The 18,223-nt window shown below is 40.4% G+C and overlaps 1 protein-coding gene across 3 annotated transcripts in view; it reads right to left on the reverse strand.

The window, feature by feature from the left end:
- Nucleotides 1-16,891, reverse strand: part of ace (angiotensin I converting enzyme (peptidyl-dipeptidase A) 1) — a 29,627-nt gene extending 12,736 nt beyond the window's left edge. Inside the window, exons 1-16 of one of the 3 annotated variants that reach the window (XM_047377753.1) lie at nucleotides 16,204-16,889; nucleotides 11,520-11,687; nucleotides 11,334-11,421; nucleotides 9,608-9,751; nucleotides 8,166-8,357; nucleotides 7,733-7,830; nucleotides 7,476-7,645; nucleotides 5,561-5,784; nucleotides 5,329-5,473; nucleotides 5,079-5,177; nucleotides 3,480-3,602; nucleotides 3,196-3,401; nucleotides 2,969-3,105; nucleotides 2,631-2,789; nucleotides 1,062-1,149; nucleotides 792-935 (exon numbers count right to left, since the gene is read on the reverse strand). In XM_047377753.1, coding sequence (XP_047233709.1) covers nucleotides 792-935; nucleotides 1,062-1,149; nucleotides 2,631-2,789; nucleotides 2,969-3,105; nucleotides 3,196-3,401; nucleotides 3,480-3,602; nucleotides 5,079-5,177; nucleotides 5,329-5,473; nucleotides 5,561-5,784; nucleotides 7,476-7,645; nucleotides 7,733-7,830; nucleotides 8,166-8,357; nucleotides 9,608-9,751; nucleotides 11,334-11,421; nucleotides 11,520-11,687; nucleotides 16,204-16,446 — 2,428 coding nt within the window. In that variant the 5' untranslated portion in view covers nucleotides 16,447-16,889. Of the gene's footprint in view, nucleotides 1-791; nucleotides 936-1,061; nucleotides 1,150-2,630; nucleotides 2,790-2,968; nucleotides 3,106-3,195; nucleotides 3,402-3,479; nucleotides 3,603-5,078; nucleotides 5,178-5,328; nucleotides 5,474-5,560; nucleotides 5,785-7,475; nucleotides 7,646-7,732; nucleotides 7,831-8,165; nucleotides 8,358-9,607; nucleotides 9,752-11,333; nucleotides 11,422-11,519; nucleotides 11,688-16,203 lie in introns of all 3 variants that reach the window. The other 2 variants (XM_047377754.1, XM_047377755.1) reach the window with 2 other exon arrangements.
- Between the last annotated feature and the right edge of the window lie 1,332 nt (nucleotides 16,892-18,223).

An 18,223-nucleotide genomic window follows, 5' to 3' on the forward strand; every position in this document is an offset into this window, starting at 1 on the left:
TTTAGTAGAAACAATGAAAAAACATGGTTAATGATGGATTTATTCGTTTTCCAGCTGCAAAAAAGCTCTAGCATTTCCACACTTTGTGCCAAACTAACATAGTCGGTGTTAGAAGGGCTCATATTGGGATGTTTCTCTATGTAAAGACTACAGAATGATTCATCTGTGGCACGTTCTGATAAGTTAGCAGTGTCCTTTCCTTTTGTAGTCGGGGTAATATGGCCACTTTAATGATTCAGAATTTTTTATAAAACAAAATAAATACCAGTTACTAATTAACTGTGTCTGTTGGCTTTAGGTTTGTTTATTAAATATTGACGTTGTGGACTATGAGATGTTTGGTTTATAGAACTGAGTTAAAGAAAATAAATTAGAACCTGAAGAAGGGTAGCTCATTAAAACTCCAGAACTGACAAAGGGTTTGCTCTACTTTACTTTGAGTGCAATTGTTAACAACAGACATTAAGAAAACTCATAAAAACATTAAAACTGGGGGAGAATTGAACATACAGGTTAATCATAAAGTTTTAAACGTAGCCATCATTATCAGGTACTGAAGTTACAACTTTTTAATGAAGTAAAAAGTCCAAATGTGTGGTGTGTATTCGAAGTTAAGGAACCTGATATAAGACATCGGTCTATTGCTACATATACACCCATTACTTATATTTAATCAGCATTCATTTAAAATTTCAATTTCCTGCCTTAAAAGCAACCTGTAAAACATTTCCTGCTGTAGACAGGATAGCAGAGTTGTACACATAGGGTAAAATTAGATGCAGATGTCATACCGTTGAGGGTGGCAGCTTTATTGGCCAGTTCTACATATCTCTTATAATCCTCACGAAGTATTTTTCCAGCAGCATCTCTCCATCCTTTCCAGGCAAACAAAAGTTCATCATAATCCCTGGATTCTGCCATGATTTTCTGGAGATCTGAAACCAAAATGTTTTTATATTACAACCTTTAGTAATTTGTACTCTATACCAAACCAGCTTCAACAGTTGTCAACCATATTTAAATATTTGTTGTAATTTAGTTGAAATATAACTTAAGCTTACCTGGATCCAATGGATGACATGTGCCATCTGTCCTGCAAACTTCAGCTATGCTGTATTTGGTCTCCATGTTAGACAGAAGAGTGTTGTACTGCAAAAAAAAGAAAAAGGAAAAAAAAGATAAAACTTCAGATTTTCTCAATCAAGCAGAAATCTGCACACATAATAAATTATAAATTAAAATGTGGTGCATATAAAGTTAACTGTGTGTAAGAAAGTAGGTGCGAGTATAACCAACAGAAAAACAAGCTTCTTTTGTGCATGGCTCTTAAAACTTCTGCTTTTGATTTAGTAAAAGAAGAAAATCCTGACAGTTTTTTAAAAATTCATTTTTATGGCAATACTTGAATCAATACTAATCCAATATATCTGCACTCAGAATCTGGAAATGAATGTTTAACTTTTGCTGCATTTTTATTAAACCAGATTTTCATCTGCTGAAGCATCTGGTCAATGCTTAAACCCAGGCAAAATGTTTTTCTATCTAAGGGTGTATTCACACCAGGAAAGTCTTTTGGTCCGCTTGTTTGGTCCGGACCAAAAGCGAACTTTATTTTTTTCATTTGGTGCGGTTTGTTTTCACATTGTACTTTTTGCAAGTGAACGATTACTTGTAAACAAAGCCACGCTGGTGACGATCATTGGACAGAAATGAAGGAGGTGGGACAGAGCACAGACCCGGACATTTAGGAAAACATCTGCCTGCAGCACCTCTGTTCTGCATATTTGTGCCGTTATTACAGCTGCAATATTATTGTGAGGGTGAAGAGCAGCTCAGTCAACACAGACTTTGAGACGTTCCATTTATAATGTTGGAAGCCCGTCGGAGAATGCGTGCTGAACGCCGACGTTCTCTACGTGCCTTGTCCCACAAGTTTGGAAAAATATTCTGTAGACTGATGAGACAAAAGTAGAACTTTAAAGAAGAAGTCTGACCCGTTAAAATCTGGAGTAAAACAAGATATTTCAGAGAAAGAACTTCATTCTGACAGTCAAACACAGTGACAGTCATGATAATCATGGGGTGCTTTGCTTCTTCAAGGCATGGACGGGTTGCTGTATTAGCTAAAGCAGAACAATAATCCAAAGCATACCAGGAAGTCCAACAACAAATGGTTAAAAATAAAAAGAGTCTTAGAGTGGCCTAGTCAAAGTCTGGATTTAAATCTGATCATGATGCTTTGGCAAGACCTTAAACAGGCCAAATCATGCTCAGAACCCCTTTAGGGTGGTTGAATTGAAAAACATTCTGCAAAGAAGAGTTGGCTAAGAGTTGGCTCCTCCACAGTGATGTGAGACACTTGGTTATCACATATGCTTTATTGCAAAACAGGCTGGCAAAACCATGTATTGTTCCCACATAGTGTAAAGTGAACAGCTTTTTCCTTTAATAAATTAAAATAATTTAAAAATGGATTTTGTATTGGCTTTTTCATCTAAAATTGAAATTTGTTTTGAAGATCTGAAACTTTTAAGGGTGAAAAAAAAGCTAAAACAAAAAACGTAGGTTTTTAGAGCACTAGAATCATTTCCAGCATGATCAATTAGCAAGCTGAACCTTTCATTACCCACCTCTTCCAGTTCTGCAGTGGACAACGCGGCCCTTTCAATGTCGCTGAGTTTTAGGATGATGCGTTTAACTAAGGGATCCTGGAAGTCGGTGATGTCGTACTCACGAGCCTTCAGACCATACTGCAGGGTATGTGCAGACATCTCCAGGTTGTTCTTAAGCTGGAGAAGAGCAATGAAGACAGTCATCCCACTGATTATTAAAACTGAAAAAAACATGGATTACTGTCAGAGGATCCACAAATATATGCATGTTAGGTGCACTAAGAATGACAACTGCACAATAGCAGCCAAGGTGAAGTTGTGAGGTTTCCAGTAAATCACTGAAGATTTTTCCTTACCATGTCCTCCTTATTAGCTTCGTTGATGTCTGTGTTGTACTTCCAGGAGGCCTCGGCGTAGGTATTCCACACTTGTTCAGCTGTACTGTTATACTCTTCCAGAAACTGCTTTGCATGAAGCTCATCTGTATTCTTGTCTGGGTAGATGAGGAGAATTATAGTTGAGACAGTAAATATTCTAAAGTCTACATTTGAGGATTTTTTATGTTCTTGTAGTTTAGCATTACCTATATCCTCAGGATAGCCATCAGGGATGGGTGGGACCCAGTTGAATTCAGGCCATCCCAGGGTCTCATTCACATTTTGTTCTTCCAGCCACTTGATTATGGGCTCAAAGTACTTCATTAGAGAGGTGGCATTCATTTTATCTGTTCCTATGGCCTCTTGGAGGACTTCAGACCAGGGCTTGGAAGAACCTGCTTCAAGAACCTTTCTGTGGAAGGAAGACAATATATTGTAGGTTTACTTTTCAAGACTGTGCATAAGTGTTCAATAAAGACACGATTCCTACCGTAGAATCTCTCCAGCTTTTGTAGAACGGTAGATGTCACATGTGTGCAAAGGCCCAGTGTGACTGGCTGCCTCGCAGAGTTTCTCATGAAACTGGAACTGCAGGATAAAGCTAACAAAGTACCTGCAAGAGAAAGAAAATTGCTTTATAAAAACTACATTTACATCCACCTCGTAGGTTGGATGTGTTACAAAAGATGCCCCATGTTCTCCAGTTCCCGTAACAAACCAGAGTTGGGACTCTTAAATGGCCTTGGTTCCTGCAACAGGCTTCCATCAGTGCTTGTTTCAAGGCCACAAAAACTCTAGACTATAGCATTATTTCAAATTATTCTTGCATTTTCAGTCTTACTGTGATAAGTTCATCCTTATGTACAGGCTGTGTAAAAGTATTCATACAGATTGAATGTCTTTATTGTCTTGTTACAACCACAAATTTAACTGTATTTTATTGAGATTTGATGTGATTGACCAAAGTAAAGACACTTAAAACTATAAAATGGAAGGAATAGGACAGTGGAAGGGTGGCATTTGTATTCAGTCCCCCTCAGTCAGAACCATCTTTTGCTGAATTTACAGCTGCATCTCTACCTGCTTTCCAATCCTAGAGACCTACATTTTTGCCGATTCTTCTTGGCCAAAAAAAAGAGCATATATTAACATAAATTTCCAAATCTTGCCACAGGTTCTCATTTGAGGTTCTCTATTGTAGCCCCGGCTGTGTGTAGTATCGTTGTCCTGCTGAAACATGAACCTCCTAGTCTCAAGTCTTTTGAAGCCTCCAGCAGGTCTCCCAGGATTACCCTAAACTCAAAATTTTCCATCTTCCCATTATTTCCAACCAGCTTCCCTGTTTCCTCAAAAGCATCCCCCCAGCACCATGCTGCTACAACTATCACCGTGTTTTTGCATGGTGTTTTTAAGTTAATTGGCAGTTTTAGTTTTATACCACACTTAAGATTATGTAGCCCAATTTAAAAAATCTCTCATCTGGCTGGAACACATCCTTCCACATGTTTGTGTTGCCTCCTACAGCGTTTGTGGTAAACTGCAACATGGACTTCTTAATAGCTTTCCTTTATCAATGCCTTTCTTCTCGTCACTCTTCAATAAAAGGCCTGATTTGTGAAGTGTGTGACAAAAATTAATCCTGTTGACAGATGTTCCTGAGTTGTGGATCTCTGGAGCTCCTCCCGAGTTACCATTGGTGTCTTAACCGTTTCTCTGAAGAATTAAATAACCCCTCCTTGCTCATCCTGCTAGTTCAGACAGCCATGTTTTGAATGCAAATGCACACAGCACTTCTGATTTTTATTCGGGAACATGTTTTAAATACCGTGCACCATTTTCGTTCCACTTGATAATTATGCATAGCTTTATGTTGTTCTATCACATAAAATCTGAATGCTGTACACTAAAGTTTGTGGTTACGATGTTACAAAATGCAGAAAAGGTTTAAGAAGGAGTTACTGTACTCCAGTCTTCAGTTTATCAGGCTTACAGCCATAATGTCTCCAATGAATAGATGTTACCATCTACGTGTTACACCACCTATCTGAAAAAGACACTTCTAAAGTTGTAAATGTTGGAATACGTCTACCTGATGTATGGTGTGTTTCCGGGGATATGGTACTTTGCCCCAGGATCAAAGTGTTCCTCTGTTCGCCTGGTAGGTGGGCAAATTCCCTGGTACTTTGTTCTGTGAAAAGAACAGTTAAAAGAGACACTGACCTGGATTAAATCGTCAAAAAAGAAACACTTCTAAATGTTTTTTTATTGACACTTCCCTTTACATCTCAAACCTAACTAACTAGGCTTTGATTAAGAGTTCTGTTTGCATTTAACCCCACCTGAGGTACCACCAGTCTGAGTTGTACTTTTCTGGAGGTGTGCTTCCACTAAACACGCCCCATCTCCAGAGGTCGATGAGATAGCCAAAGGGAAGGAAGGCTATCTTCTCCAGAGCAGTCTTCAATAGGAAGTTCAGGTCAGTTTCTGAAATTGCAAAAATGGAGGATTCATCTACAATGTATCCAACTAATCATCTACATCCCCATCTTTTTAACTGGAGGTAATCCTTGCCCATGTCAGAGGTCACAGACTCCAGCAGGTTGATCTCACGTAGGTGCTTCGGTGTTGAAACTGATAGGGACATAACGTCACCGATAGCTTCATGGAAACCAGGGTTGGCTCCACGTCGGTAGCCCACAGGTTGATCTTTGTATTGCAGGTAATACTGGATGTGGCCCATCTCATGGTGTACAGTGAAGAGCTGCTCCATGGTCACTGTGGTACACTGCTTAATCCTGCATGAGACATGGATAGTCTAAAGGTCCTTCTCAAAAAATTAGCATATTGTGATAAAGTTCATTATTTTCCATAATGTCATGATGAAAATTTAACATTCATATATTTTAGATTCATTGCACACTAACTGAAATATTTCAGGTCTTTTATTGTCTTAATACGGATGATTTTGGCATACAGCTCATGAAAACCCAAAATTCCTATTTCACAAAATTAGCATATCATTAAAAGGGTCTCTAAACGAGCTATGAACCTAATCATCTGAATCAACGAGTTAACTCTAAACACCTGCAAAAGATTCCTGAGGCCTTTAAAACTCCCAGCCTGGTTCATCACTCAAAACCCCAATCATGGGTAAGACTGCCGACCTGACTGCTGTCCAGAAGGCCACTATTGACACCATCAAGCAAGAGGGTAAGACACAGAAAGAAATTTCTGAACGAATAGGCTGTTCCCAGAGTGCTGTATCAAGGCACCTCAGTGGGAAGTCTGTGGGAAGGAAAAAGTGTGGCAGAAAACGCTGCACAACGAGAAGAGGTGACCGGACCCTGAGGAAGATTGTGGAGAAGGGCCGATTCCAGACCTTGGGGGACCTGCGGAAGCTGTGGACTGAGTCTGGAGTAGAAACATCCAGAGCCACCGTGTACAGGCATGTGCAGGAAATGGGCTACAGGTGCCGCATTCCCCAGGTCAAGCCACTTTTGAACCAGAAACAGCGGCAGAAGCGCCTGACCTGGGCTACAGAGAAGCAGCACTGGACTGTTGCTCAGTGGTCCAAAGTACTTTTTTCGGATGAAAACAAATTCTGCATGTCATTCGGAAATCAAGGTGCCAGAGTCTGGAGGAAGACTGGGGAGAAGGAAATGCCAAAATGCCAGAAGTCCAGTGTCAAGTACCCACAGTCAGTGATGGTCTGGGGTGCCGTGTCAGCTGCTGGTGTTGGTCCACTGTGTTTTATCAAGGGCAGGGTCAATGCAGCTAGCTATCAGGAGATTTTGGAGCACTTCATGCTTCCATCTGCTGAAAAGCTTTATGGAGATGAAGATTTCATTTTTCAGCACAACCTGGCACCTGCTCACAGTACCAAAACCACTGGTAAATGGTTTACAGACCATGGTATCACTGTGCTCAATTGGCCTGCCAACTCTCCTGACCTGAACCCCATAGAGAATCTGTGGGATATTGTGAAGAGAACGTTGAGAGACTCAAGAACTAACACTCTGGATGAGCTAAAGGCCGCTATCGAAGCATCCTGGGCCTCCATAAGACCTCAGCAGTGCCACAGGCTGATTGCCTCCATGCCACGCCGCATGGAAGCAGTCATTTCTGCAAAACGATTCCCGACCAAGTATTAAATGCATAACTGTACATGATTATTTCAAGGTTGACGTTTTTTGTATTAAAAACACTTTTCTTTTATTGGTCGGATGAAATATGCTAATTTTGTGAGATAGGAATTTTGGGTTTTCATGAGCTGTATGCCAAAATCATCCGTATTAAGACAACAAAAGACCTGAAATATTTCAGTTAGTGTGCAATGAATCTAAAATATATGAATGTTAAATTTTCCTCATGACATTATGGAAAATAATAAACTTAATCACAATATGCTAATTTTTTGAGAAGGACCTGTAATTTACAGATTGACAGTTTATGTTTTAGAAAGCATAGAGAACATGAGGTATTATACCTGAAGTCTTTGCGGTTGTAAAAGTCCCAGGCAGACGCATGGCAAACAACCTCTCGATCATCAGGCTTAACAAGCATGGACTCTTCCCAGAACTCTGTAGGCATCTCCTTTAATCCCAGAGAGGTGAAAAACTCCTCAGCCACACGGAACATGTGTGTAGCATTGTAACCCTACAAAGACCAATATCATTTATATTTATCAGTTTTTGTATCTTTACAGTCCAAAATAGTAGCACAAAATCTGTCCTTCATACGCACTTGTCGGACCATCTCGTTGGTCACATCCAGGTTGGGTTTGTCAGGAAATGGGATCATTATATTGTAAATGTTATTCCACGTCTGGGCCCACATATTTCCTGAGAGTCAGGATGGAAACATACTTAAAAAGCTATTCTTAATTACGGTGTGATACACTGCATTAGGGCATTTCCTTTAGTGGCTATTAGTAGAGTGTTTGTTGACAATAAAGGGTCTGTATCATGTTACTGGACTACAGTGGCCTGATATCAAGAGAAATGTTCATCCAGCCTTTGGAAAATAGACAACTAAATTGCTAAACCCTACACTGTGGTATAATCTAGTGTCTATGACCACTGCAGTTTATAGTAGGAAGAAAACAAAATTCGACCACTTCAACTTTTTTGTTCAGAAGAAATGTTTGCATTTATTGTGGTAGCTCCATGCATCTTACCCAACAGATGTGCAGGGATAGGTCCTTTCAGATTGATATATTTGGGACCGTAGAAGTTATAGAGCTTGCGTCGCACAAAGGCATGCAGGTTCAGATAGAGCGGTTCAATCGTCTTGTAGAGCCTTTCTAAATCCTCCTGAAAGGTTTCAGTCTCATACCAAGAGCGCCAGTCAGCCCCAGTGTCATCAAAACCTAAGAATAAAGTCTGTTTTCACATTTTATGGTCCGTCATATTAACATCTACAGGTCCTTCTCAAAATATTAGCATATTGTGATAAAGTTCATTATTTTCCATAATGTAATGATGAAAATTTAACATTCATATATTTTAGATTCATTGCACACTAACTGAAATATTTCAGGTCTTTTATTGTCTTAATACGGATGATTTTGGCATACAGCTCATAAAAACCCAAAATTCCTATCTCACAAAATTAGCATATTTCATCCGACCAATAAAAGAAAAGTGTTTTTAATACAAAAAACATCAACCTTCAAATAATCATGTACAGTTATGCACTCAATACTTGGTCGGGAATCCTTTGGCAGAAATGACTGCTTCAATGCGGCATGGCATGGAGGCAATCAGCCTGTGGCACTGCTGAGGTCTTATGGAGGCCCAGGATGCTTCGATAGCGGCCTTTAGCTCATCCAGAGTGTTGGGTCTTGAGTCTCTCAACGTTCTCTTCACAATATCCCACAGATTCTCTATGGGGTTCAGGTCAGGAGAGTTGGCAGGCCAATTGAGCACAGTGATACCATGGTCTGTAAACCATTTACCAGTGGTTTTGGTACTGTGAGCAGGTGCCAGGTCGTGCTGAAAAATGAAATCTTCATCTCCATAAAGCTTTTCAGCAGATGGAAGCATGAAGTGCTCCAAAATCCGGTCACCTCTTCTCGTTGTGCAGCGTTTTCTGCCACACTTTTTCCTTCCCACAGACTTCCCACTGAGGTGCCTTGATACAGCACTCTGGGAACAGCCTATTCGTTCAGAAATTTATTTCTATGTCTTACCCTCTTGCTTGAGGGTGTCAATAGTGGCCTTCTGGACAGCAGTCAGGTCGGCAGTCTTAACCATGATTGAGGTTTTGAGTGATGAACCAGGCTGGGAGTTTTAAAGGCCTCAGGAATCTTTTGCAGGTGTTTAGAGTTAACTTGTTGATTCAGATGATTAGGTTCATAGCTCGTTTAGAGACCCTTTTAATGATATGCTAATTTTGTGAGATAGGAATTTTGGGTTTTCATGAGCTGTATGCCAAAATCATCCGTATTAAGACAATAAAAGACCTGAAATATTTCAGTTAGTGTGCAATGAATCTAAAATATATGAATGTTAAATTTTCATCATTACATTATTGAAAATAATTAACTTTATCACAATATGCTAATATTTTGAGAAGGACCTGTACATCAATGATCTTTTGCCATTTTACAGTTCTTACCATCAGCTGTAGAAGCTTTGTTGCTGAGCTCCACAAACCTGGGATAATGCTCCTTAAGAGGCACACCTGATGCATTGTGCCAGCCTTCCCAGGCAAACAGTAGCTTTTTGTAACTCCTGGAAGTGGCCATAATTTCTGTGAGTTCTGCAAGTCAAATGACAATTTCCCAACAGTTAGATGGACACGGGAAAGCCAACATCAATTATGAACCTCAAAGGGAAAAGGTGCAAAGAATCATCATGATGCAATGTTGTTTCTATACTTCAATTCAATTCAGTTTAATTTTATTTATATAGCGCCAATTCACAACACATGTTGTCTCAAGGCAATTCACAAAAGTCAGGTTCATACATTCCAATTAATCCTAACCATTGAACAGTGCCGTCAGATTGAGTTATTTATTCAAATTGGATAAAAAGTTTTTCTATCTAAGGAAACCCAGCAGATTGCATTGAGTCAGAGATTTGCAGCATTCACTCCTCCCGGATGAGCATGTAGAGACTGTGGACAGTCACTGGTGTTGACTTTGCAGCAATCCCTCATACTGAGCATGCATGTAGCGACAGTGGAGAGGAATAACTCCCTTTTAACAGGAAGAAACCTCCAGCAGAACCAGGCTCAGTGTGAACGGCCATCTGCCACGACCGACTGGGGGTTTGAGAGAACAGAGCAGAGACACAAAGAGAACAAAGAAGCACTGATCCAGGAGTACTTTCTATGGGAAGAAAAAGTAAATGTTAATGGATGTAGCTCCTTTAGTCGTTTCATCTAAAAAGAAAGAACAGATAAACTCTGAGCCAGTTTTCAAGGATAGAGTCTGAAAGAGAGCACATAGAGTTAGTCACAGTAAAAGCTCAGTCAATTGCCATGTCTAGGAGAGAGAAAGGGTTAAACACTGAAAGACAGGGCCATGTGGATCATTGGTAGAGGGTGAGCATTAAGTTGTTGCCAGCAGAAGCTTGGACGATGCCTCTCTCTCCAGAAAGGTGTCACAGGTAGACACAGAGTCAGGCCAGGTGTAGCTTCTAGGAAGAGAAAAGATAGAGAACATAAAGTTAAAAACTGAAATAACAGCAAATAATGCAAAATTGGACAGTAGTGTGAGAATGTAGCGAACTTCCCAGCTCTTTAAGAGGATCACATACATTTTATCTGGGAGATTAAGTTTGAGTTTCAATATTGTCAGGTTATTTATAGAGGCTCATACATCTCTTCCAAACATAACATCTGAGGTGGAGAAAAAAGGTCAAAGTTGATGCATGGTTTATGTAACCCTGTCTGCACTGTAGATGGCTTCTATGATGGAGAAACTAGTAAACACTATGCATGTATCTTAACAGTAATGAGCTCTTTTCAGTGTACAAGTAGTTTCCCATGGTGATTGTTTTTTTCCACTCACCCTGTACATGCCAGTGAGCATTTCCTCACAAGTGCATTAAACAGTTCTAGCTAACAAACACAAAAGACCATTGTTCCCAATGAATACCTGCAGCTTTTAAGTCCTGTATATTCTTTGGTGTTTCACACAGCACTCGATATGTCCTCAACACTTCCTCCTGAAATTCTTTAAAAAATGAAGCCCATCCTGTTGCTTCCAAAAACCGATAAAATATTAAGCACTTACACCCCCCACCACATGCTGAGTTCTTTGTTTCCTGCTACAAACTATTAACATTTACACAATTCATGGATCTTGCCCCTTAAAGTACCAGCTATATTTACTCACCGGGTTCCAGGCTCCAGCTTATGTTTGGCTGTGGGAACACCTTAGCTGTTGAATAAATACTGTCCATGGTGCTCAGGATGGTGTTATACTACAAACAATATAACAGATGAGGAGGTTCTGTGAATCATGTAACAAATCTTTGCAACTCATTCCATTTATATTTTTGGAATATGAAAACTATTAAACCTCTTTGCGTTCAGCCTGTGGAAGGTTGGCAGCTCCCAGTGACATGATCTTTTTAACTAACTTCTTCTCTTTTGCAGGAAGAGAGTCCAGTACTTCTTTAGAGAAAACCTGCTTGGCAACGCCCCCCCAGGCATCAACGAAGGCTTGTTCTTCAAGACTTGCAGCTACCTTAAGACAAGAGGCATCAGAGGTCAGTGTTAATCATATTGAATTAAATTTTTGGGAATGTAGGATAGTAAAATGTGCTAGTATCATTTCATTTAAAAAGACCTTTAACCATCAATACATCAATCACCTTCCACTAAATCCAAGATCAGGTGACAAGGGGTGTCCTCTAAGAGAGAAACCTAACCATTTATTTCCCCAAAGATGATCTAAGCTAGTTCTGGGGGATCCAAAGCTATCTCCATGTCAGAAACTTATACGGTCCCCTCCAACATCTTCACAATCTGCCCCAGGGTCTCGTCCCATTGGGACCAGCCAGGAAAACCTCGAAAGGGAGGCTTCCAGTGGGCACCCTGATCACATGATTATCACTTGAGAAAAAGACAAGATACACCTAACACAACAAGAACTTCAGCTTTTTCTGGCCTTTGAAGAACTGACTTCATCCCAGACGCTTCAACCTTGGCTGCAAAACACCCCAGAGAAAGGGTCTCCAACTACAGTCCTTGCGAGCTACTGCCCTGCAACTTTTAGATACATCCCTGCTCCAACACAGCTGAATCAAATGGTTGAATTACTTCTTCAGCATGGTGTCAAGTTTGGCGAAGGCCTGGTAATGAGCCATTCATTTGATTGAGGTGTGTTGGAGCAGGGATGCATGATGACAGATCTGCAGTTTGAGACCATTGGATAAATAATCTGTACCTGCATTAGACAAATGGAAGACCCATCAAAGGCATAGAATGATGAAGCTTTTACATCAGACATATTCTCTCTACATAGATGACACCATTCTTACTGCTGTCCAAAAGGCCTAGGGCCCATATTCACAAAGAGTCCTAAGACTACAAGTAGCTCCTAGTAATGTCATTCTAAGAAAAATCATAGAATTTCTCAAATTCCTATAATTTTCCTTTGGTAAGATAAAAGTTATTCACGAAGTGTCTCAGGCCTTCAGAGAGCAAATTAATAAAACGCTACTGACAATAGTTAAGTGAATGAGCACATAAACTTCTATAACATTCATACAATTAAATAATATAGAGATAAGATTAACCTCATCTCCCCAGTAGAAAATTAAATAGTTTCAGCAGCAGGACAGGTTAAATGTCAACCTCTAGTAAGGTAATATTAGGAGGGATAAAAAAATATAAATAATAAATAACTGCAATGGAAAGTTCTTTTAAAATGCTCTGATCTTTCCTTCTCCTCTTTCATTTGATTCTGTTTTATCACTCAGAGGTGACCTATCTACCTCTCTCCTCTGAGCTCTGTTTTATTAGTGTTTAGTACTTAAGAGGAGATGACCTCTAAATTCATTATCAGGAGGTTTATGGTTAAACACTCCCTGAAGGGTTATGTCCCGAGGAAGATCAGATGAGTGTTCACATAAATGACTTCATTACCTCTGACCCGAGGAGGGTCTAGGAACGATAAAACTAAACTCTTTGAAGTTGGGACAACAACACCTCATTCTGCTATAAATATGATTTGTACCTATGTGTTCGTTGCTCTGTTCATCTGACTTGCTCGGTGACAGTCTTCAATTGCTGACAAGCCTTTGAATAAAACTTTTATAAGATAAAGTCCGGTCTTTCTCTTGTTTAATGAGTTAATTTCTCTCCCACTTTGATAAGAAAATCCACTACATAACCATGAACAAAAAGTGAACCAAATTACAAAACAATATAGAACAGAATTATTTAAACATTTACATTTACAGACTCTAAAATGCAAATTTCAATAAATTATAATATTGTCAAAGATAATTTATCTCATTTCAAAGACTCAAACTCTGGGATTTTTCCATACTGAAATTTTATAACCTACACAATCATGGGGAAGAGCGCTGTCTTGACATGGAGACACCCTCCACAAAGAGGACAAGCCTCAAAAGGTCATTGCTTTGCATTACAAACCCACCAGTTCTGACATGGGGGCAAAGAGTTTGCAAAAGTTAGAGCGCCATCATATGGGGGTACAAAAAAGGAAATGATAGCGTTAACACTAGTACCACAAGATTTACAGCTCTACAGATTGTCTTGCTGTTTGTATGTAAGGAAACACCTCCCTCTTCTGACATCATGTTAATTGATTTTTTTACCCCATAATCCTCCATTAAAGCAACCCCAACAACAACTCACAGGCTTGTTCCTGAAATTGGCAGTCTTTCCTCTGGGATCAATAATGTTGGGTTTGACAGAAAGAGATGAGATTATCAGTCAGTCAGTCATTTTCTACTTCTTATTCCATAGTGGGTCACGGGGGAGCTGGTGCCTATCTCCAGTTGTCTATGGGCGAGAGGCAGGGTACACCCTGGACAGGTCGCCAGTCCATCGCAGGGCAACACACAAACAACCACGCACACACTCATTCATACACCTAAGGGCAGTTTAGAGAGACCAATTAACCTAACAGGCATGTCTTTGGACTGTGGGAGGAAGCCAGAGTACCCAGTGAGAACCCACGCATGCACGGGGAGAACATGCAAACTCCATGCAGAAAGACCCCGGGCCGGGAATCAAACCCAGGACCTTCTTGCTGCAAGGCAACAGTGCTACCAACTGCACCACTGTGCAGCCCAGATGAGATTATATTTTTAGAAAAAGCTTTTGTCTCTGCAGTACACTCATCTACAGTCTCAGTGAATCTTTAGAATTTTTCTTTACAGCGGTCTGAAAGGTCACGGATATTCTTGGTCTATAATAGCAGTGCTTGAAGTGCAGACTCAAGGTTGCTGCAGAACATGTGCTTCACACCAATCTTTTCTTCTATCACTGACATTTAAAAAGAGTTGTGTCTCAAAACTACACATGTTGTGCATTAAGCAAATTGATGGCATATGGTACAATCAAGGACAAGCAATGCATTGTTAGTCAATCGTCACCGTTTCCTCAACCTTGTATCACAAAAAGAAAAAAATGCACACAAAACTACAACAAAACAGGACAATAGATTCTTTCCACTGTTTTTGCTGAAGACTCGTATCTGCCTCTGTCCACACAATCACTTAAATAACAGGCTGCAGCAAAAAAAAAAAAAGTGGCTTTGAGTTGATGTATTAACTCTGACCTTTTGGCTCTTCCTCTCAGACCATCTCCACCCGCCCACTGCTCCCTTCAAATCTTTTTTCCAGATAATCAACACCAATGGCTGTAGGCTATCACTTTTGCAACTAATAAAATACAATAAAGATAAGCACGGGTTGTTCAGTGATTCACGTTGATCTCCAAGGCTCCTGTTTATCGTTTCCTGTTGTTTCTCCGTTAACCGCTCCACAACTCATTTACTATTACTTGAGCGAGAGTACAAAGGTGAAACGTGATGCAACTTCATTACACCAAATTTCGAAAATGATAGAAAATCATTTTAAAGCCAATCCCTTCTTTTTGGATTGTGTTAATCACTGAATCAGCTGTGTATTTTTGGACATAAACACTGGTGAAGCATTTATCTGATGAGTAAAGATAATTTGTTCAAGAATGGAGCTTTGGGGGACACCTACAAGGAAGGAGGATTTGATCCCACAAACACATTCTGTTTGACAATCAATTCTTGAATTGTTTGTTCAGAATAATGAAGATTCAGGTTTAAAGCTGAGGTCACATATTTCACAGTTTTGCATTCAAAATCATTTTGGTTTATTTCATGTCTAAGAAGGGTCGTGAAAAATTCACAGTCCATTGTGCAGAGAAATGCAGCATTTGTTTGCCCTGTGTATTATATTGTTCAATGAGCAAATATCCACAACGTTTAAAGCCATGTAATGGAATCACAAGCAGAATCCAAGTGCCACCATTAGGGTTTCTGTCATTTTAAGATGTTATGCCTCCCTGGGTGGCCTGAGCATATTGAGTTTTATGACATTTAACTTTTCAGGAAAAAGGAGGGGAACAAAAAGACCAAATCTCTTCTTTCAAACTCAAAGGCAGTTTGGTGAGCAATGCTTCCTGAATCTCTGTCAATGAACACATCTTTCTGCAACATGCAATCCCGAGAAGCACATGTCTTTGGATTGGGAATCCTCCTTTTGAAAGCCCAGCAACACCACATCCTGAAACATAGCCCCACCCAATAGTTTCTACATTGTGTTTAGAGCTTTGACTGTAATCCGAAGTGTTTCAACAGCTATGCAGCACACAGATAAGCAATGTAGTGCCAAAAAATAAATTTCAGAGTGGACCTTTAACATTGTGTGCAGCAGGTGCATTAAACACAAGATGCTATTAAAAACATTTATAGGACCCATAACTACAGCCAAATAAATAATGCCTTAGAAAATCCTAATAATGCATGAAAGGAAGAAACCGTTCTCTCCACAGTCACTCCAATCTGATTTTATTTCTGATGATACAAATACAGCTGCGTGTATTTGCAGGAAATATAGTGTTGGTGGGAAAAAAATGTGAATATCCAAGTCTAGCAGAGCTTAGCTCCACAAAAACACTTTTCCAATGTATGGATGCATGCAACTTGGGTGGTGGGGAAGGGGACATGGGCTAACTATTAGCTCTCCTACCTGCAGCTTGGAGTTGTGCTCCGTGAGGTTGGTGTTGTAGTTCCAGCTGGCAGACACGCTGTTAAAGAACACCTCCTCTGCAGTACTGTTGTAATCACTGAGGAACCTCAGTGCATCCGAGATGTTGTTTGCATAGTCCCCTGGCACCCAGCTGGCTGGCAGAGCTTCACAGAGCATCAGGGCTGGCAGCAGCAGCAGCGCCATTCTGACCAAGCTGTGCGCCCCAGGAGCCATGGCTCCCATATCAGGAGTGAAAGAAAAAAACTTAAATGGAAAAGTTGAGTGGAATGGCTGGGAGGGAAAAATTTGCGCAACTAAAACTTCCACCTCAGACTGCTAGTGTGCACAGAAATCAGTGAGAGCTTTTTAAGTGCCACTCTAACCCAACCCACAGTTAGTTTGAAGCTCTCGCTTGAAACACGCTACAGCCAAACAAATGTCCCCGCCAATCAGAGGAGGAGAAGTCTGGCGCAGGAAAGCGTGCGAGTTGAGTCTGATCAACAGGTTTCCTAATTAACCCCTACCTTAAGCTATTTACCCATCCAGCCTTGCCTTGTCCAGTGGGCAAAAGTTGTTTGCGCATTCGCTCTTCCTCGTTTGAAAAAACAGACGGTGTGCAGATGATTGCGCACTGAAGCTGCCTGCGCGGTTCTATGCGCCTTTTCATGTCAGCAGAGTGACGGCTGCTCAATAAGCAGCGCAGCAGAGTCTGGGAGGGACTCGGCATATTTTACTCCCAGTTCCCTGATTCAGCTTGGAGACAACGGAGGGAGGGGGAGGGATTAAAAAGAAACAGGAGCGGGGTAATGACAGAGAGAAGAGGTAGAAACAGCGAGGGATATAGGGGGGGTTACGCATTATATTCCCTTTTATTGATAACCCGAAGCTGCAAGATGTTTTTGGTGCATTTGCACCAAATTAGTATGAAAGGAAAGTGGATTTTCGTTCCCTTCATGCTAGATCCACAGTGGTTAAAGATAATAGGCTTTCATTAAAATGGCAGCTTGAAAAATCTTTTCAAGCTGCAAACTTTTCATCCTATTCGTCATTGCACTTTCTCTCTGATCATTAAACAGAAAAAAATACTAAAAGAAAAAACACATGTGCATCTTAAGTATATTATACTTACAAAGCTCTGAACATTTTTTATTTATTCCGATATATTTCAAACATTACTTCTTTTGATTATTGTGATATACAGGTCCTTCTCAAAATATTAGCATATTGTGATAAAGTTCATTATTTTCCATAATGTCATGATGAAAATTTAACATTCATATATTTTAGATTCATTGCACACTAACTGAAATATTTCAGGTCTTTCATTGTCTTAATACGGATGATTTTGGCATACAGCTCATGAAAACCCAAAATTCCTATCTCACAAAATTAGCATATCATTAAAAGGGTCTCTAAACGAGCTATGAACCTAATCATCTGAATCAACGAGTTAACTCTAAACACCTGCAAAAGATTCCTGAGGCCTTTAAAACTCTCAGCCTGGTTCATCACTCAAAACCCCAATCATGGGTAAGACTGCCGACCTGACTGCTGTCCAGAAGGCCACTATTGACACCTTCAAGCAAGAGGGTAAGACACAGAAAGACATTTCTGAACGAATAGGCTGTTCCCAGAGTGCTGTATCAAGGCACCTCAGTGGGAAGTCTGTGGGAAGGAAAAAGTGTGTCAGAAAACGCTGCACAACGAGAAGAGGTGACCGGACCCTGAGGAAGATTGTGGAGAAGGGCCGATTCCAGACCTTGGGGGACCTGCGGAAGCAGTGGACTGAGTCTGGAGTAGAAACATCCAGAGTCACCGTGCACAGGCGTGTGCAGGAAATGGGCTACAGGTGCTGCATTCCCCAGACCTGGGCTACAGAGAAGCAGCACTGGACTGTTGCTCAGTGGTCCAAAGTACTTTTTTCGGATGAAAGCAAATTCTGCATGTCATTCAGAAATCAAGGTGCCAGAGTCTGGAGGAAGACTGGGGAGAAGGAAATGCCAAAATGCCAGAAGTCCAG

This window comes from Girardinichthys multiradiatus, chromosome 10 (assembly GCF_021462225.1).
Source record: "Girardinichthys multiradiatus isolate DD_20200921_A chromosome 10, DD_fGirMul_XY1, whole genome shotgun sequence".
Lineage (NCBI taxonomy): Eukaryota > Metazoa > Chordata > Actinopteri > Cyprinodontiformes > Goodeidae > Girardinichthys > Girardinichthys multiradiatus.